The 12,475-nt window shown below is 37.5% G+C and overlaps 1 protein-coding gene across 1 annotated transcript in view; it reads right to left on the bottom strand.

Moving 5' to 3' along the window:
- Positions 1-2,937: 2,937 nt before the first annotated feature.
- LOC140651599 (uncharacterized) overlaps positions 2,938-12,475 on the bottom strand; it is a 268,878-nt gene continuing 259,340 nt past the window's right edge. The window contains exons 6-8 of the mRNA XM_072861238.1: positions 8,804-8,928; positions 6,156-6,322; positions 2,938-3,772 (exon numbers count right to left, since the gene is read on the bottom strand). Of these exons, the coding sequence (XP_072717339.1) occupies positions 3,750-3,772; positions 6,156-6,322; positions 8,804-8,928 (315 nt within the window). The 3' untranslated portion in view covers positions 2,938-3,749. The remainder of the gene's footprint in view (positions 3,773-6,155; positions 6,323-8,803; positions 8,929-12,475) is intronic.

Raw genomic sequence — 12,475 nt, forward strand, 5'->3', positions numbered from 1 at the left:
TCGCTTTTTCTGTGTAAGGATAGGCTCAGTTGCAAGGTACTGGCCATTTTCTTTAAAATGTATTTAACTTCATGTAATACAGCGGTTGTACCCAATGACTCCATGACTTTGCCTTTTTTACATACATGCCCAATTAGACATTTGAATGACATTTGAATGACATTTGAAGACATTTGAATAAAATTCCCACAAAGTTTTGATATTACTACTGTTGCTGTATTGTCAGAAAGACAAAGTTGTCTTACAGAACTTTAAAATCTGCACTCAGAGCAAGAGAGAAAATACGCAAAGCAACCAGCAAGAGATACACAAAGCTGGATTTGATTTGTTTTGGGGAGTTATACAATCAGATAAAGTATTTGAGATCAGACTATGTACCTTCTTCAAGAAGTGTGCACAGTATGCACTTTCATTCGTATCTGCAAGCATTATAAAATGGCATCTGACAAGCATTAGACTCCATTTTTCATAAATATTATTGAATGATTACTTTCTTGAATGATTACTTCCTGTGAACCTCGAGTGAATGAAAATGATAAGACTTGCAGATAAGTCATGATTGAAATTTTTCATGAGACTTAAATAAAACAGGTGCTTAGCAGTGAAAAGATACATTTAATAGAAGTTATAGGGATATTTCTTTCTTCACGAGATGCTGTGAGTCCTTGTACTTCACCAGAAACTGCTGAAGCTCTGGCAATCCACACTACCTGTGGCCATACTCTTTAGGCACCAGCTCAGCAAGCACTTTGCTGTTCAGTAAGGCACTGACCTGCATGTTTGGCTGTCAGTGGTGAACTGGGAAAAAATGCCATGCCATTTCCTTCCGTGGTTTTAGTAACTTGCTAGAGCTCCCATATATTAAATATCGTCAATCACAATGTACTACTTTTGGCTGGGGTAGAGTTAATTTTCTTCATAGTAGATAGTATGGGGCTGTGTTTTGGATTTGTGCTGAAAACAGCATTGATAACACAGGGATGTTTTTGTTAGTGCTGAGCAGTGCTGACAGAGTCAAGGCCTTTTCTGCCTCTCACCCCACCCCACCAGCGAGTGGGCTGGGGGGGGGCACAAGAAGCTGGGAGGGGACACAGCCAGGACAGCTGACCCCAACTGCCCAAAGGGCTATTCCATACCATATGGCCTCATGCTCAGCATATAAAGCTGGGGAAGAAGAAGGAAGGGGGGGACGTTGGGAGGGATGGCGTTTGTCTTCCCAAGTCACCGTTACGCGTGCTGGAGCCCTGCTTTCCTGGAGATGGCTGAACACCCACCTGCCCATGGGAAGCAGTGAAGGAATTCCTTGCTTTGCTTTGCTTGCGTGCGCAGCTTTTGCTTTCCCTATGAAACTGTCTTTATCTCAACCCACGAGTTTTCTCACTTTTACTCTTCTGATTCTCTCCCCCATCCCACCCAGGGGGAGAGAGCGAGCGGCTGGGTGGGGCTTAGTTGCCTGCTGGGGTTAAACCATGACACACAATCATCTGTTTTCAAGTCTATTTTTTACTCTATGGACTCCTAAGTTTAATGAGGATTCCCTAATCAGATATCAAAGACTGACTCACAAATCTGCTTGTCCTAGAGGAAAAAAATAATAAAATATCATGGTTTTCTTTATTCTCCTTATATTTCACCTTAGATTGAAAGTAATTTTGCCATTCCCGCCTTTGAAGACAGTCGCAAAACTCCATGTAAAAAAATTATTTCCAAGGAAGCACTATTAAATGTATATTTTTAAAAAATATTAGATGTGCTTCCACCCGCCACCCCTTTCAGGGAATAGTAACATTCTTTTTAAACCTAACAATGAAAAATAACAATTCTCAAATTTTATTATGTATTTTCCCATGAACAACACTGCCAACAAAATCTTTGCTTAGTAGTAACTTAACTGGTATGTAAATTTTGCAAGTAATCAAGGTGTATAACTCAGGACATGACAGAAAAAACTCAAGTTGTACATAGTGGGAAGCAATATTTCACAAACATATCCATATCCCTCTTTAGAAATCATAAGTAAACAGGGCGTTATCCACTTCTTTAAAATTTTTTTTAGAGCAGTATGAGTTTGAATCAAATACTTAAGTCAGGTCAAAAGCTTAAACATTTGTTAGAAAAAGTGGGCTTTTTTTGATCCAACATCAATTTTTGCAAGAATTGTGTAAGGCTAATAGATGGGTTTACACCACTGAATTCCTTTAAGAATTGATTCTAATCCACCTACAGAAAGTCATACGTTATGGCAAAACACAAACACAGTTTTTAGACTTGAGAAATACATATTTTTAAATTGATCTTCCATTATCACATACCAACCTAAAAAAAAAATATTAAAAGTTATAGTTTCTAAAATGGATTTCTACTGTTCTACTCTTTTGGAAATCAGTTGTTTGGTAGCTTTTTCCGTTTTGGCTCAAAATATCTGCCAAACTTGGTGAAATAGTGCACAACTCCATCATCAGGATAAAGCTGTTCACTTTGCAGGCCTCAATCCCAAACCATTAACATCAGTGAAAGGTTTTTATTGATTGCAGTGGATGGCAGAACAAGCTGTACCCAGGATTTGTTGCAAATTGCATTTGATGTGCTCTGGCTTTTTCCCTTTAGATACTTGTCTGATGATAGTCATAGAAAGTTTAGCTTAATTTGTTACTGATTTAGAAGTGGATTTTTTCAAATAATTGCCTAAATACAGTTCCTTCTGATATCCAACCAGTTCTAAGAATAACAATTTTCTCTGGTTTTGTTTCTTTTTCAGTTCATCGGAACTCTCTCAGGGCTTCACAGAATTATGCTTAGTAGAAGCTTGAGAGAATCTGAAGGTCCTGTGCTGCTGAGATAAATTAAGGAATGTGTTTATGACATTTGTTGTTCCAAGTTACTAGGAAAAGTTAAGAAATTAAAGTTAAGCATTATATACTTCCGATATATACAGATCATGAAAGGTTGACCGATTGCATTTTGAATCTATATGCCGTAACACCTATGAGACAGGCATGCTTACAGGTGAAGAGCAATGAGGACTAATGAGCACAGCAGACAGAAGTTTTCCTTCAGTCAGTCTCATTACCAAGTGATGTAGGTGCCACCATATTTCCTTGTCGCTTCCAAATCCAAAACGTTAGCGAGAAGTTGCTTACAGAAAATGATTTTTAGCTTTCCCAGTGAATAAGTTAATTCCCCTCGCACTTTAAAAATTAATGAGAAATGTGCGAGGTTATTTCGGATCCTGCTGTTGCCTACATAAATGCGGTACTATTGGTGGTAGATACAGGCAACAGCATATTATATCTTGTGGCGCCAAGGCTTTGCAGTAACAAGAAATTACACGTTCCTGCTTGCTTTGCACCTGTGATAATACCACTTCCAAAGCTATTAAATATGCATCTGCGTCCAGAGTGAGTTCTGCTTGCTTGGATATGATAGATGAGAACTGAAGTCTTTGGTTTTTTCCTCTTTGGTTGACAGCGATATTCTAAGTAGCTATTTCTCTCGCTCATACCTCATCATAAGGATTGTTTTTCTCAAGCTGAACTCATTAAGGCTTTATTGGCCTGAAAACACTCTCACTAGTGATGCCAAAATGAATTCTTAACATCCAGATTCTCATAGATATCAAGGGTGGGAGTCATACATATAAAGGCAACACGCTTTTTTTGGGTTAGTCTACAGGGGACTTACCCAGGTGGACTCTCTTGTAATTTTCCATACTTGCATCCAAAACCAAAAGAGTTGATGGCTATGGTGTACTATTGCTTTCCTTTCTCTTCGCCTGGAAGTTTTAGGAAGAAAGAATCATGTTTACTTTGTAAACTTTACTGTGGATTTTCCAGTCCTAATCTTATCTTGTCTGAATTTCCCTTTACTGGGCTGAAATTTCAGGGTACGATGCCTGAAAGAGCTCCTCCTGCACTGTTAATCTGCCAAATACTCTTTCCAGGGCCATACACAGAGAACAGAAACTAAAAGTAAATCCTCATGGGGATCATGTCCCCTCCTTCCACCTCCACCTCTGGATTTTTGCTGTTATTTATTTCTGATTTACTCATCCAAGTTTTTTCTCGACTTAAATTAAACTGGCTGCTCTACAACTTTATCATGTTTCTTATTTACATCTCCCATCCACTAGGTAATATTCCCTGACAAGTCAGAAGATAAGCAAGCTGTCTGTTCTGCTGTCTCTTCCTGGTTTTTTACCTTTGTTTCTCTTCTTTTCCTCATATTTTTAAGTATTTCAGCAGCCTCTCTAGCGAGATTTGTACTTCCTGTCCACTTCAGACCAGATAGAATATTTTGGTAGTGTTTTACATGTAAAATAGATAAATGCTGCTTGAAGACAGTATTTCCAGAAGATGACCCTTTTAAAAAATTGTTTATTATGAAAATCAATTCTTTCTAGAAAATATTTTGTCTATTGTTATAATACTATTTGCTAATTCAGGCCAAATTCATCAATATTTTTGGTTTGGAACAATTTTCAAACGGAAAGGGAAAAACTGGAATGCTGTGGCTGCTTCTTGTCGTACTGCTCTCTGATCAGAGCACTTAATGCCAAACGCATCAGAAATCTGAACTGCAGTTCTCAGCCTGGGAAAATTTTTACCCACCGTCTTCCACCTGCCACTGAAGTGTGCCTCTCATCAGGCCGGTACGCACTCTAAGGCATCAGATTGGAGCTCTTTACTTCTTTTTCAAAACTTAAATATCCACTGAACACAGATCAGTAATCTGAAGTTCTGAGTTTAAGGGGAACAGCAACAGCAACTGGTTCCTACAAAAGTTTGGGAAGTTTGCCCCTTCATTTCTTTAATTTTTTTTCACATCTGAAAATAGAACACTTCAGTTAGACCAAAAATAATAACATTCTAGATGACAAAATAATTTTAGTGAAGGTTTGTATTTTCCTTCAGTGAAACAGAAAAATAACAAAAAACAGAAAAAAGTATTAAGACTTGTATTTTCCTTCAGTGAAATGGAAAATAATAACAAAAACCACTCTGAGTCATACTTAATAAAGATGCTTTAAGTTTTGAATTTAGTAGCCAAAGAAATAAACCACTTCTGAGCAGCACTAGATAGTAGCAAAAGAAATGTGATGGTACCCTTAATTCTCCAATGTCAACCATCTTGATTATTTTCTTTTTGCACATGCTTTAAAATTTAAATATATACTTTTGTGTTTAAAAACCCTTTGCATTTAAGTAAAAAAAAAAAAATCATAGCTGGAAGTTTTGAGAACACACAAATAAACTGAGAATTGTGAATAACAGAATGTTTTTGCATATATGTTCATTCCATCTTTTATGTTTTGCCTAATATAAACACTATTTCTGTTTCTTCCAAGGATAACAACTCTAGGCACATGTGCCTGCATACACACAGAGCTGGGATTTTGTGTTGACAAGGTCTGTACAAAACAGAGAGAGGGGTTTGCCAAAGGTTAAATATTTCTCTTCAGGTTCCACCTCTGCTATTGATCTAGAGATTTATGACTTAAATTGAGTAAATTATGTGACCTTGAACTAGAGTTCCTTGGATTTAAAACGTGACTTGATTCAGCCCTATTTTATATATTATTTACTTAAGCATACATTTTGACTTCTAAACACATGACTTTCCCTGTCTTTTGAGGGAGGGGGAAAAATGGAAACATGATGATTAAAGCTGAAAACTTTCAGCACTTTCTGTCATACATTTTGAGGTGGGTCCTAGACATTTTGGCCTGAGGTTTTTTTAATGCTTTCACAGTTGCATAGAGGTGCCTGTAGACAGTTAGATATTCAAAGGCTCTTCTTATACAACGCAGTAGGAGTCTGGCAATTCTCCTGCTGAGGTGTTTACTCCCATAATGTGGTGAGCCACTCTGAAAAATCTCAATGGCCCATAGCTGCATTTTTAAGCAAATATATTGTTTTGATTAAAGACAGTTAACATTTTAGAAAAAGGGAAAAAAAAAATCTTACGGTGCCGTTGTAAGTTGCTTTATATCCACTTAACTGCGTATGGTAATACTACGTGACACGATCGTGTATGAAGGGAGAAAGACCAGAAAATATAGTGTTTGCTTTGAAGAGACTGGCTCAACCCAAAATCTCAGCCCTAAACACTTAAATGCTGCCAAAGGGCTTCAGAGCAGGACACTGATAGTAGCTCACCTGTCTCTGATTTTGACTGCAAACAAGGCGATCTTTTGATCTCAGTGACACAACACGGACTTCCCCAGGCATCAGGGACTGACCCCAAGTCACAGCTCCTACCAAGCCTGCCAGCTGAGTTGCTGCTTGGCCCCTTGAGCCATCCAATCCACCAGCCCAGGGTTTCTCTGAAACAGAAGGAAACACATGAGCTATTAAAACGTGCGTGTATACGGGAAGTGTCTGGCTGAAAAATTAAAAATGTATGATGCTGCATTCTCCAGAAGACTTGAAAATAAGTGTTGTGATAATGAAATATTAATATTTAAAGTAGAGAACTACAACCTCAGAACATAATATATCACGCTACAGTTTAGTCACTAACAATTACTATTCTGCACTTTTGGACTAAATGTGCTGACATACAAAAGGGAAACAGGTAAGGACTTTACTTTTACTTCCCCATATCCAAAATAAAATTAATTTTAATTAAGCTTTGATTTGTCTATGAGAAAGGCTGATTTTTTAACTGTTACCGTTCACCTTGAGTGCAAAATTTACTTATCATATAAAGCAAACTCAAACAGTTATGCTCACTGAAACTTTTAAAATAATAAAAAAAAAGAAATTAGGCCCGGTTTCTTTAGAACAAACTTCAGGTGCTGTTGTATTTTATGTAGCATTCATAGGATTTCAAGAGATACCTCCGCACCTGTATGTGTTATCTCTTAACTCAGGATGATACAGTTTTATGTATAGCAAAAGCTACAGGAGTGACACAGCACAGAGCTGTGGTTAGAAGAACCAGAGCTGGAGGCATTTCTCTTTCTTTTCTGTGTACAGGCCAGTGCCTCTGCTCACGCAGACAGAGGAAATTAATCCAGCGGATCCTCAGAAGCAGTATTAAGGTTGGATTTTTACATAAAAGAGGATTATTGTCAATTTAAATAATTTTATGTGGCAGACTTGTCTCAGCAGTATGATTCCTTGCAAGTTTCCACCTCCCAGCAACAGGGAATGAGAGGATACGACAAAGGCAACTGCTGTGGCCACCCAAAACACAGCGTACTAACAATAGTGAAGGAGAGCTTATTCAAAGAGTGGGATGGTGGGCAGGGTAACCGAGGGAAGGGGAGTTTCTGTCTTAAAGAAAAATTCTTACATAACATGATCCGAATGGAAAAGAAGAAACAACCTCCAAATGACTTGGTAGTTTAGCCATCAGATTTGACAACACCAAGTGCATGGAAATTTCACAGCAACTTGAGATAACAGTGACAACTAGAGCATCTTGTGGCTCTCAGTAATAACACGTGGATTAGACACATCAAATACTCTTTCACTGAGTTAGTAGTTCTAATTGTTCTGGTTTGGGCTTTTAGGGAAATCCAAGAGAGAGGGGGGAAAAAAACCCAAAAACCTCATTGTACAAATATATCAAACCAATAGATAGGAAAACCAAGCAATAGATATGAAAACCAAGCAAAGTGAGGCTCTGAGGAAAATGTATGAGCAGAACATTAGCAGCAGAATGAAGCATTTGACAGTCTCAGAACATTGTGTATTATAGAAGCTGGAAAGTTCAAGTAATGAGGAAGCTATACCCACCAAGACATGAAGTGGCAAAAGTGATAAGGCTAATGGAGGATAGCGATAGGATTAGAGAAAAGAGACCAGGATTAAGATTTGGAGTTTGAGACAGAGATGGCCTGACTCAGCATAACAGTGATAAAACCATCATCATAGAGGAAAAGAAGTGTCTGGAATTAAAAAAAAAATTAAAAAAAGGCAAGCTAGAAATGTCAGCAATATGCACACTGAAACAACAACAACAAAAAAGTGGGAGGGGGAATAGAGAGAATACTTCAAATGCAGCCTTTTGGAAGGTAATAGCTGCTGTTAGAACTGTCAGCTATAAACCAGCCAAAAGACAGATGTACTTGAAATGTCTTGTCCAATAAAGATCCCAAATGTCACTCAAAATGATCAGACTATTTATTACAGAATTTGTAATGGAAACATGAAAGAAGGCATGGAACGATACAACAGAGACAGATGGACCGTTTGCTACGTATGTCATTTAATATGAATTGGTGACTAGAATTTATTAACACAGTTGCTGCTTTAATGGATTGAACAAGCTTAAAAGCATTCAAAGCACTAGATGGTAGGTGATAATTAAAATACAAGACATTGAGCTTCAAAAAGTGTAATAGTCTCCTGATAATCTCTAGTATAATTTTTTTTTTTTTTTTTTTTTTAAAAAAAGACCTCACTCGGTTTTTGAAGAATTAAGGTCGCTTTACTACCAGTATCCACTGGAAGATGAACTGAACATTGGCATTATATTGATAATAGTTTTCTGCGTTTCCTTTACCTAACTGTGCTTGTTCTCTTAACTTTTAAGCACGCTCCTTGCGAGATACCTAATGGAAGCAGGACAGAACGACTGCCAGCAGTACAGACAGAGGAGAGCCCTTAGAGATATCCCAGCTACCGTGGTTTTTCCCAAGCACTAGCTACCACGCTTTTATCTTTCCATTTGTGTAGCCTACAAGTTATTTCTCGAAGCAACTCTAATTCAGCAGCACTGTGTATTATATTTATATATACTGCTTGTAGGAGAAATTCACCAAACAATACGTATTATACTGAAAAAGACTGGAGACCTTTTCTCGTTCCCTCCATTGACATAGTCCTTCACCCAGTTTAGAGCTGCCAGCTCCAGTGAGCACTTCTTTCTGGCATTTCCAGAGTTACCTGTAAGCCAAGTTATTTGTGTAAAAGTACTTTTCTAGAAAAAAAAAGAAAAAAGAAAAACGTTCAGAAAATAGAATACAATGACCTCACTGTATACATTTGATTTCTACGCTGTTCTAAAATACGGAAATCTAAATACCAGTGTCCATTTTTACCATAAATGATGACGAAAAATATATTCATACTTGATATATTTTGTAACTGTTTAAATTACTTCAAATTACTATGAAAATCCCATTTGGCAATTGAATCAGAGCCAAAATTTCCCTGAAAAGCTCATATTTTCATAAAAGTCCAGTGGCAGAAATTCCAATTGTTTTAGTACTGAACCCAAAGACAGTTTGGTGTCCAAAGACAATTCCCTTATTCTGCTTTGCAAAGTCCAGCTCTATTCGCTGGGTTAGTCCCATGTTTTAAGATGAAATTTATTCCTGGTTCATATTTATATTAGTCTTCCATCTTCCCAGGTACAGCAGTAGGACATATAATGAATTGTCATGTTTTAACCCCAGTTGGCAACTAAGCACCACACAGCTGCTCGCTCATCCTCCCTCCCTTGTGGGACAGGGGAGAGGATCAGGAAAAAAAAAAAAAGTAAAACCCGTGCGTTGAGATAAAAATGGTTTAATAGGACAGAAAAGAAAGAGAAAAAAAGAATAGAAGAATGTACAAAAGTGATGCACAATGCAATTGCTTACCACCCTCTGGCCGATGCCCAGCCTGTCCGCAAGCAGTGATCGCTGCTCCATGGCCAACTCCCCGCAGTTTCTATACAGGGCATGAGGCCGTATGGTATGGAATAGCCCTTTGGGCAGTTGGGGTCGGCTGTGCCCCCTCCCAGCTTCTTGTGCACCCAGCAGAGCACGGGAAGCTGAAAAGTCCTGGACTAGTGCTACTACTAGCAACAACTAAACCACCAGTGTGTTATCAGCATTCTTATCCTAAATCCAAATCACAGCACTATATCAGCTCCTAGGAAGAAAATTAACTCCATCTCAGCCAAAACCAGCACATGAATATACCATGATTATGAAATTAATTGCATAAATAACAAACAACACAAATATCGACCACTCTTTCACTTTGGGGTCACACTAGCGTTACCTTAACGCTAACCTGAGTCATGTTTTTTTGACAACAGAGAGAGAATATTCCATTAAAAAAGAAAAAAAAAAAAAAGAAGCCGCCTTTTTCCACCCTGCTTCTTCCCCCAGTATTCATAGCCTTCTAATGAATCCTTTCAGCAATGTTTATATACCAATACTCTTAAAAACTAAAAAGCGGAAAACAAATAATTTCAAACACATATTCCAGTGGGATGCTTGAGAAAGAAAAATTTAAAACCTTTGCAATTTTCCACGAGAAGATATTTTTGCTGTTGTACTGATGCCGTCAGAACATTTAATTTTTGCCATGTCTGTAAAATCTTTTAATCAGCTGACTTCTGTGTACACAACAAAATCTGCTCGACAGACATACTAACCTGATGCATATCTTTGAAAAATGGTGGAGGGGACCGGTTATATGCACACATATATATGGAAATCTTCCACTTCACATAAACTGAGGATCTGGCCTTTTTCTTCAAGCCCAGTTGCTTAGCAACTCACTGAAAGTTTTTTTACAAAATTTTTAGAAAATAAGGCCTAGTTGTTTAACAACAGAGTTTTAAGGTTTTAAATTGTGGGGTTTTTTAATAGCTGAGACTCAGCAACATAACTCTTAAGGAGAAAATCCTACTCCCACTGAAGATTTTTCACTCATTTTAGAAGGCAGGATTTCCTGGTTGTTGCCTTTCCTGTTTCTTTTTGTTTTAAAGCCAATATTGATCACGATCTACTGCTGTTTCCCTGACTCTCCCCAGCTCTTCCCCTGAGCGCAAAAGGTGCTGAACGTGTTCGCAGGCTTCAATTACGCCTTCTCTGAAAATGATTCTTTCACGAGTACTTATGAGCAATGACAAATGACGTTCATAATATGCCATGTCACCGAAGCACTAATCAAATTAGACTTACTACCTTTGCAATCACAAGTGGGTCTTCATGTTTTATATCAGAACACAATTTGAGTCAAGTTAGCTTGCCAGAACACTGCTCCCATCCTCATAAAAGTATATGACAGCTATAACAAGCATTTTGGGAGCAAGCAGGTGCAGTACAATACAGCCACAGGAAGTCTAATGAAAATACACACCAGACTGTTTTCCTCACTAAAAGCTGTATTTCTGTTAGCAATTCAGACAAATATCAATGGCAATCAATTAAGAGTGATTTGGATAAGACATTCTGCAGGTGTATTAGATTAATTATGATCACCTCGTTTACTGATGTGCTAATTCTGTGTATTTATTTAGACAGAATAGTATGGCTTGCCTCTAACATTAACGTCTGTTTTTTATTTCCTACTGCGTGGAACGAGAAAGACAAAATGCTACAAAAATTTGTTTTGCCTAATGAAAAGGCTTGTGCTCTAGTGCTTACAAATTGTGATTCAAAAACCAGGAATGAAAGTAGTCTGAGATATACATCATTTACTGCTTGATTAAAACACTTAAATAAGTCCTGAACCATTAAGAATAATAAGTATGTTCTCAGTGCATAATTTCTAATCCAATTATTTTTAAGAACTCCTGGAAATATAGCTAAACATTATCACCTTTGCCCCAAAACCATTGCAGTAACACAGCAAAAGAATAATTTAGGCAAATAGTATTAGGCATTAAATTATAACTATCCCATGAGACTCCACTATCATGCATCACTTAATGAACAGATATAAAAAATAAATTTCACACCTGTCTCACCAGGTAGACATTTTGGAATACGGTGTTACATGGAGGGATAAGTGTGTTACTATAGGACTTGAATATTTGAAACTCATTGAAGAGAAAACATACTATGGCTTATAACTGACATTTGTGCTGTACCATCTGAAAAAACATTTTATAAATTTCAATGTTTTTGTAAACATTAAAAAATTTTAGCCTCAATCTGTTAGATTTCATTTCCTGTTGCTTAATGGTTAAATTAAATGCTTAATGCTTTTCACCTTTATGGTTACTGTTTTAGAGTACTGCCAAGTTGGATCTGACACAAAGCATCCTAGCAGATTCTTCACTTACATATTTTGGATAATTTAGCGATCTTTAGCTCAAGGAAATGCTTTGGTTTATGTGACATTTCTCCATATTGCACATTGAATACCATATCCCAGTTTTGCTACAAATTTTCACCAAAGAGAGCGGAGAAAAGGAAGAAAAAGCAGGCTTTCATATTCTGAGCAAAATTAATGTTCTCAGAATCATACAAGTTTTAATCATTTGCGTCCAGTGAAATATAGAACAGTTAAGCAAAACCAAGATCATCTATACCCAGGGGACAGAGTAGAGGCCATACCAGTGAAAAGGCTCACAATTTCAATTTAAAGTTAAACCTGTACTGGTGGCGTCAGGGATCTCTAGATTTCTTCTTTCACTTGTCTTTCTGCACAAAGAACAGTAACCTGAAGAGAGAAGGCAGATTTAGAAAAAGTCAGCTATACCAGTCGGGTCAGGCAGATACTCAGTTGTAACTAGATCGTGT

This window comes from Ciconia boyciana, chromosome 5 (assembly GCF_034638445.1).
Source record: "Ciconia boyciana chromosome 5, ASM3463844v1, whole genome shotgun sequence".
Classification (NCBI taxonomy): domain Eukaryota; kingdom Metazoa; phylum Chordata; class Aves; order Ciconiiformes; family Ciconiidae; genus Ciconia; species Ciconia boyciana.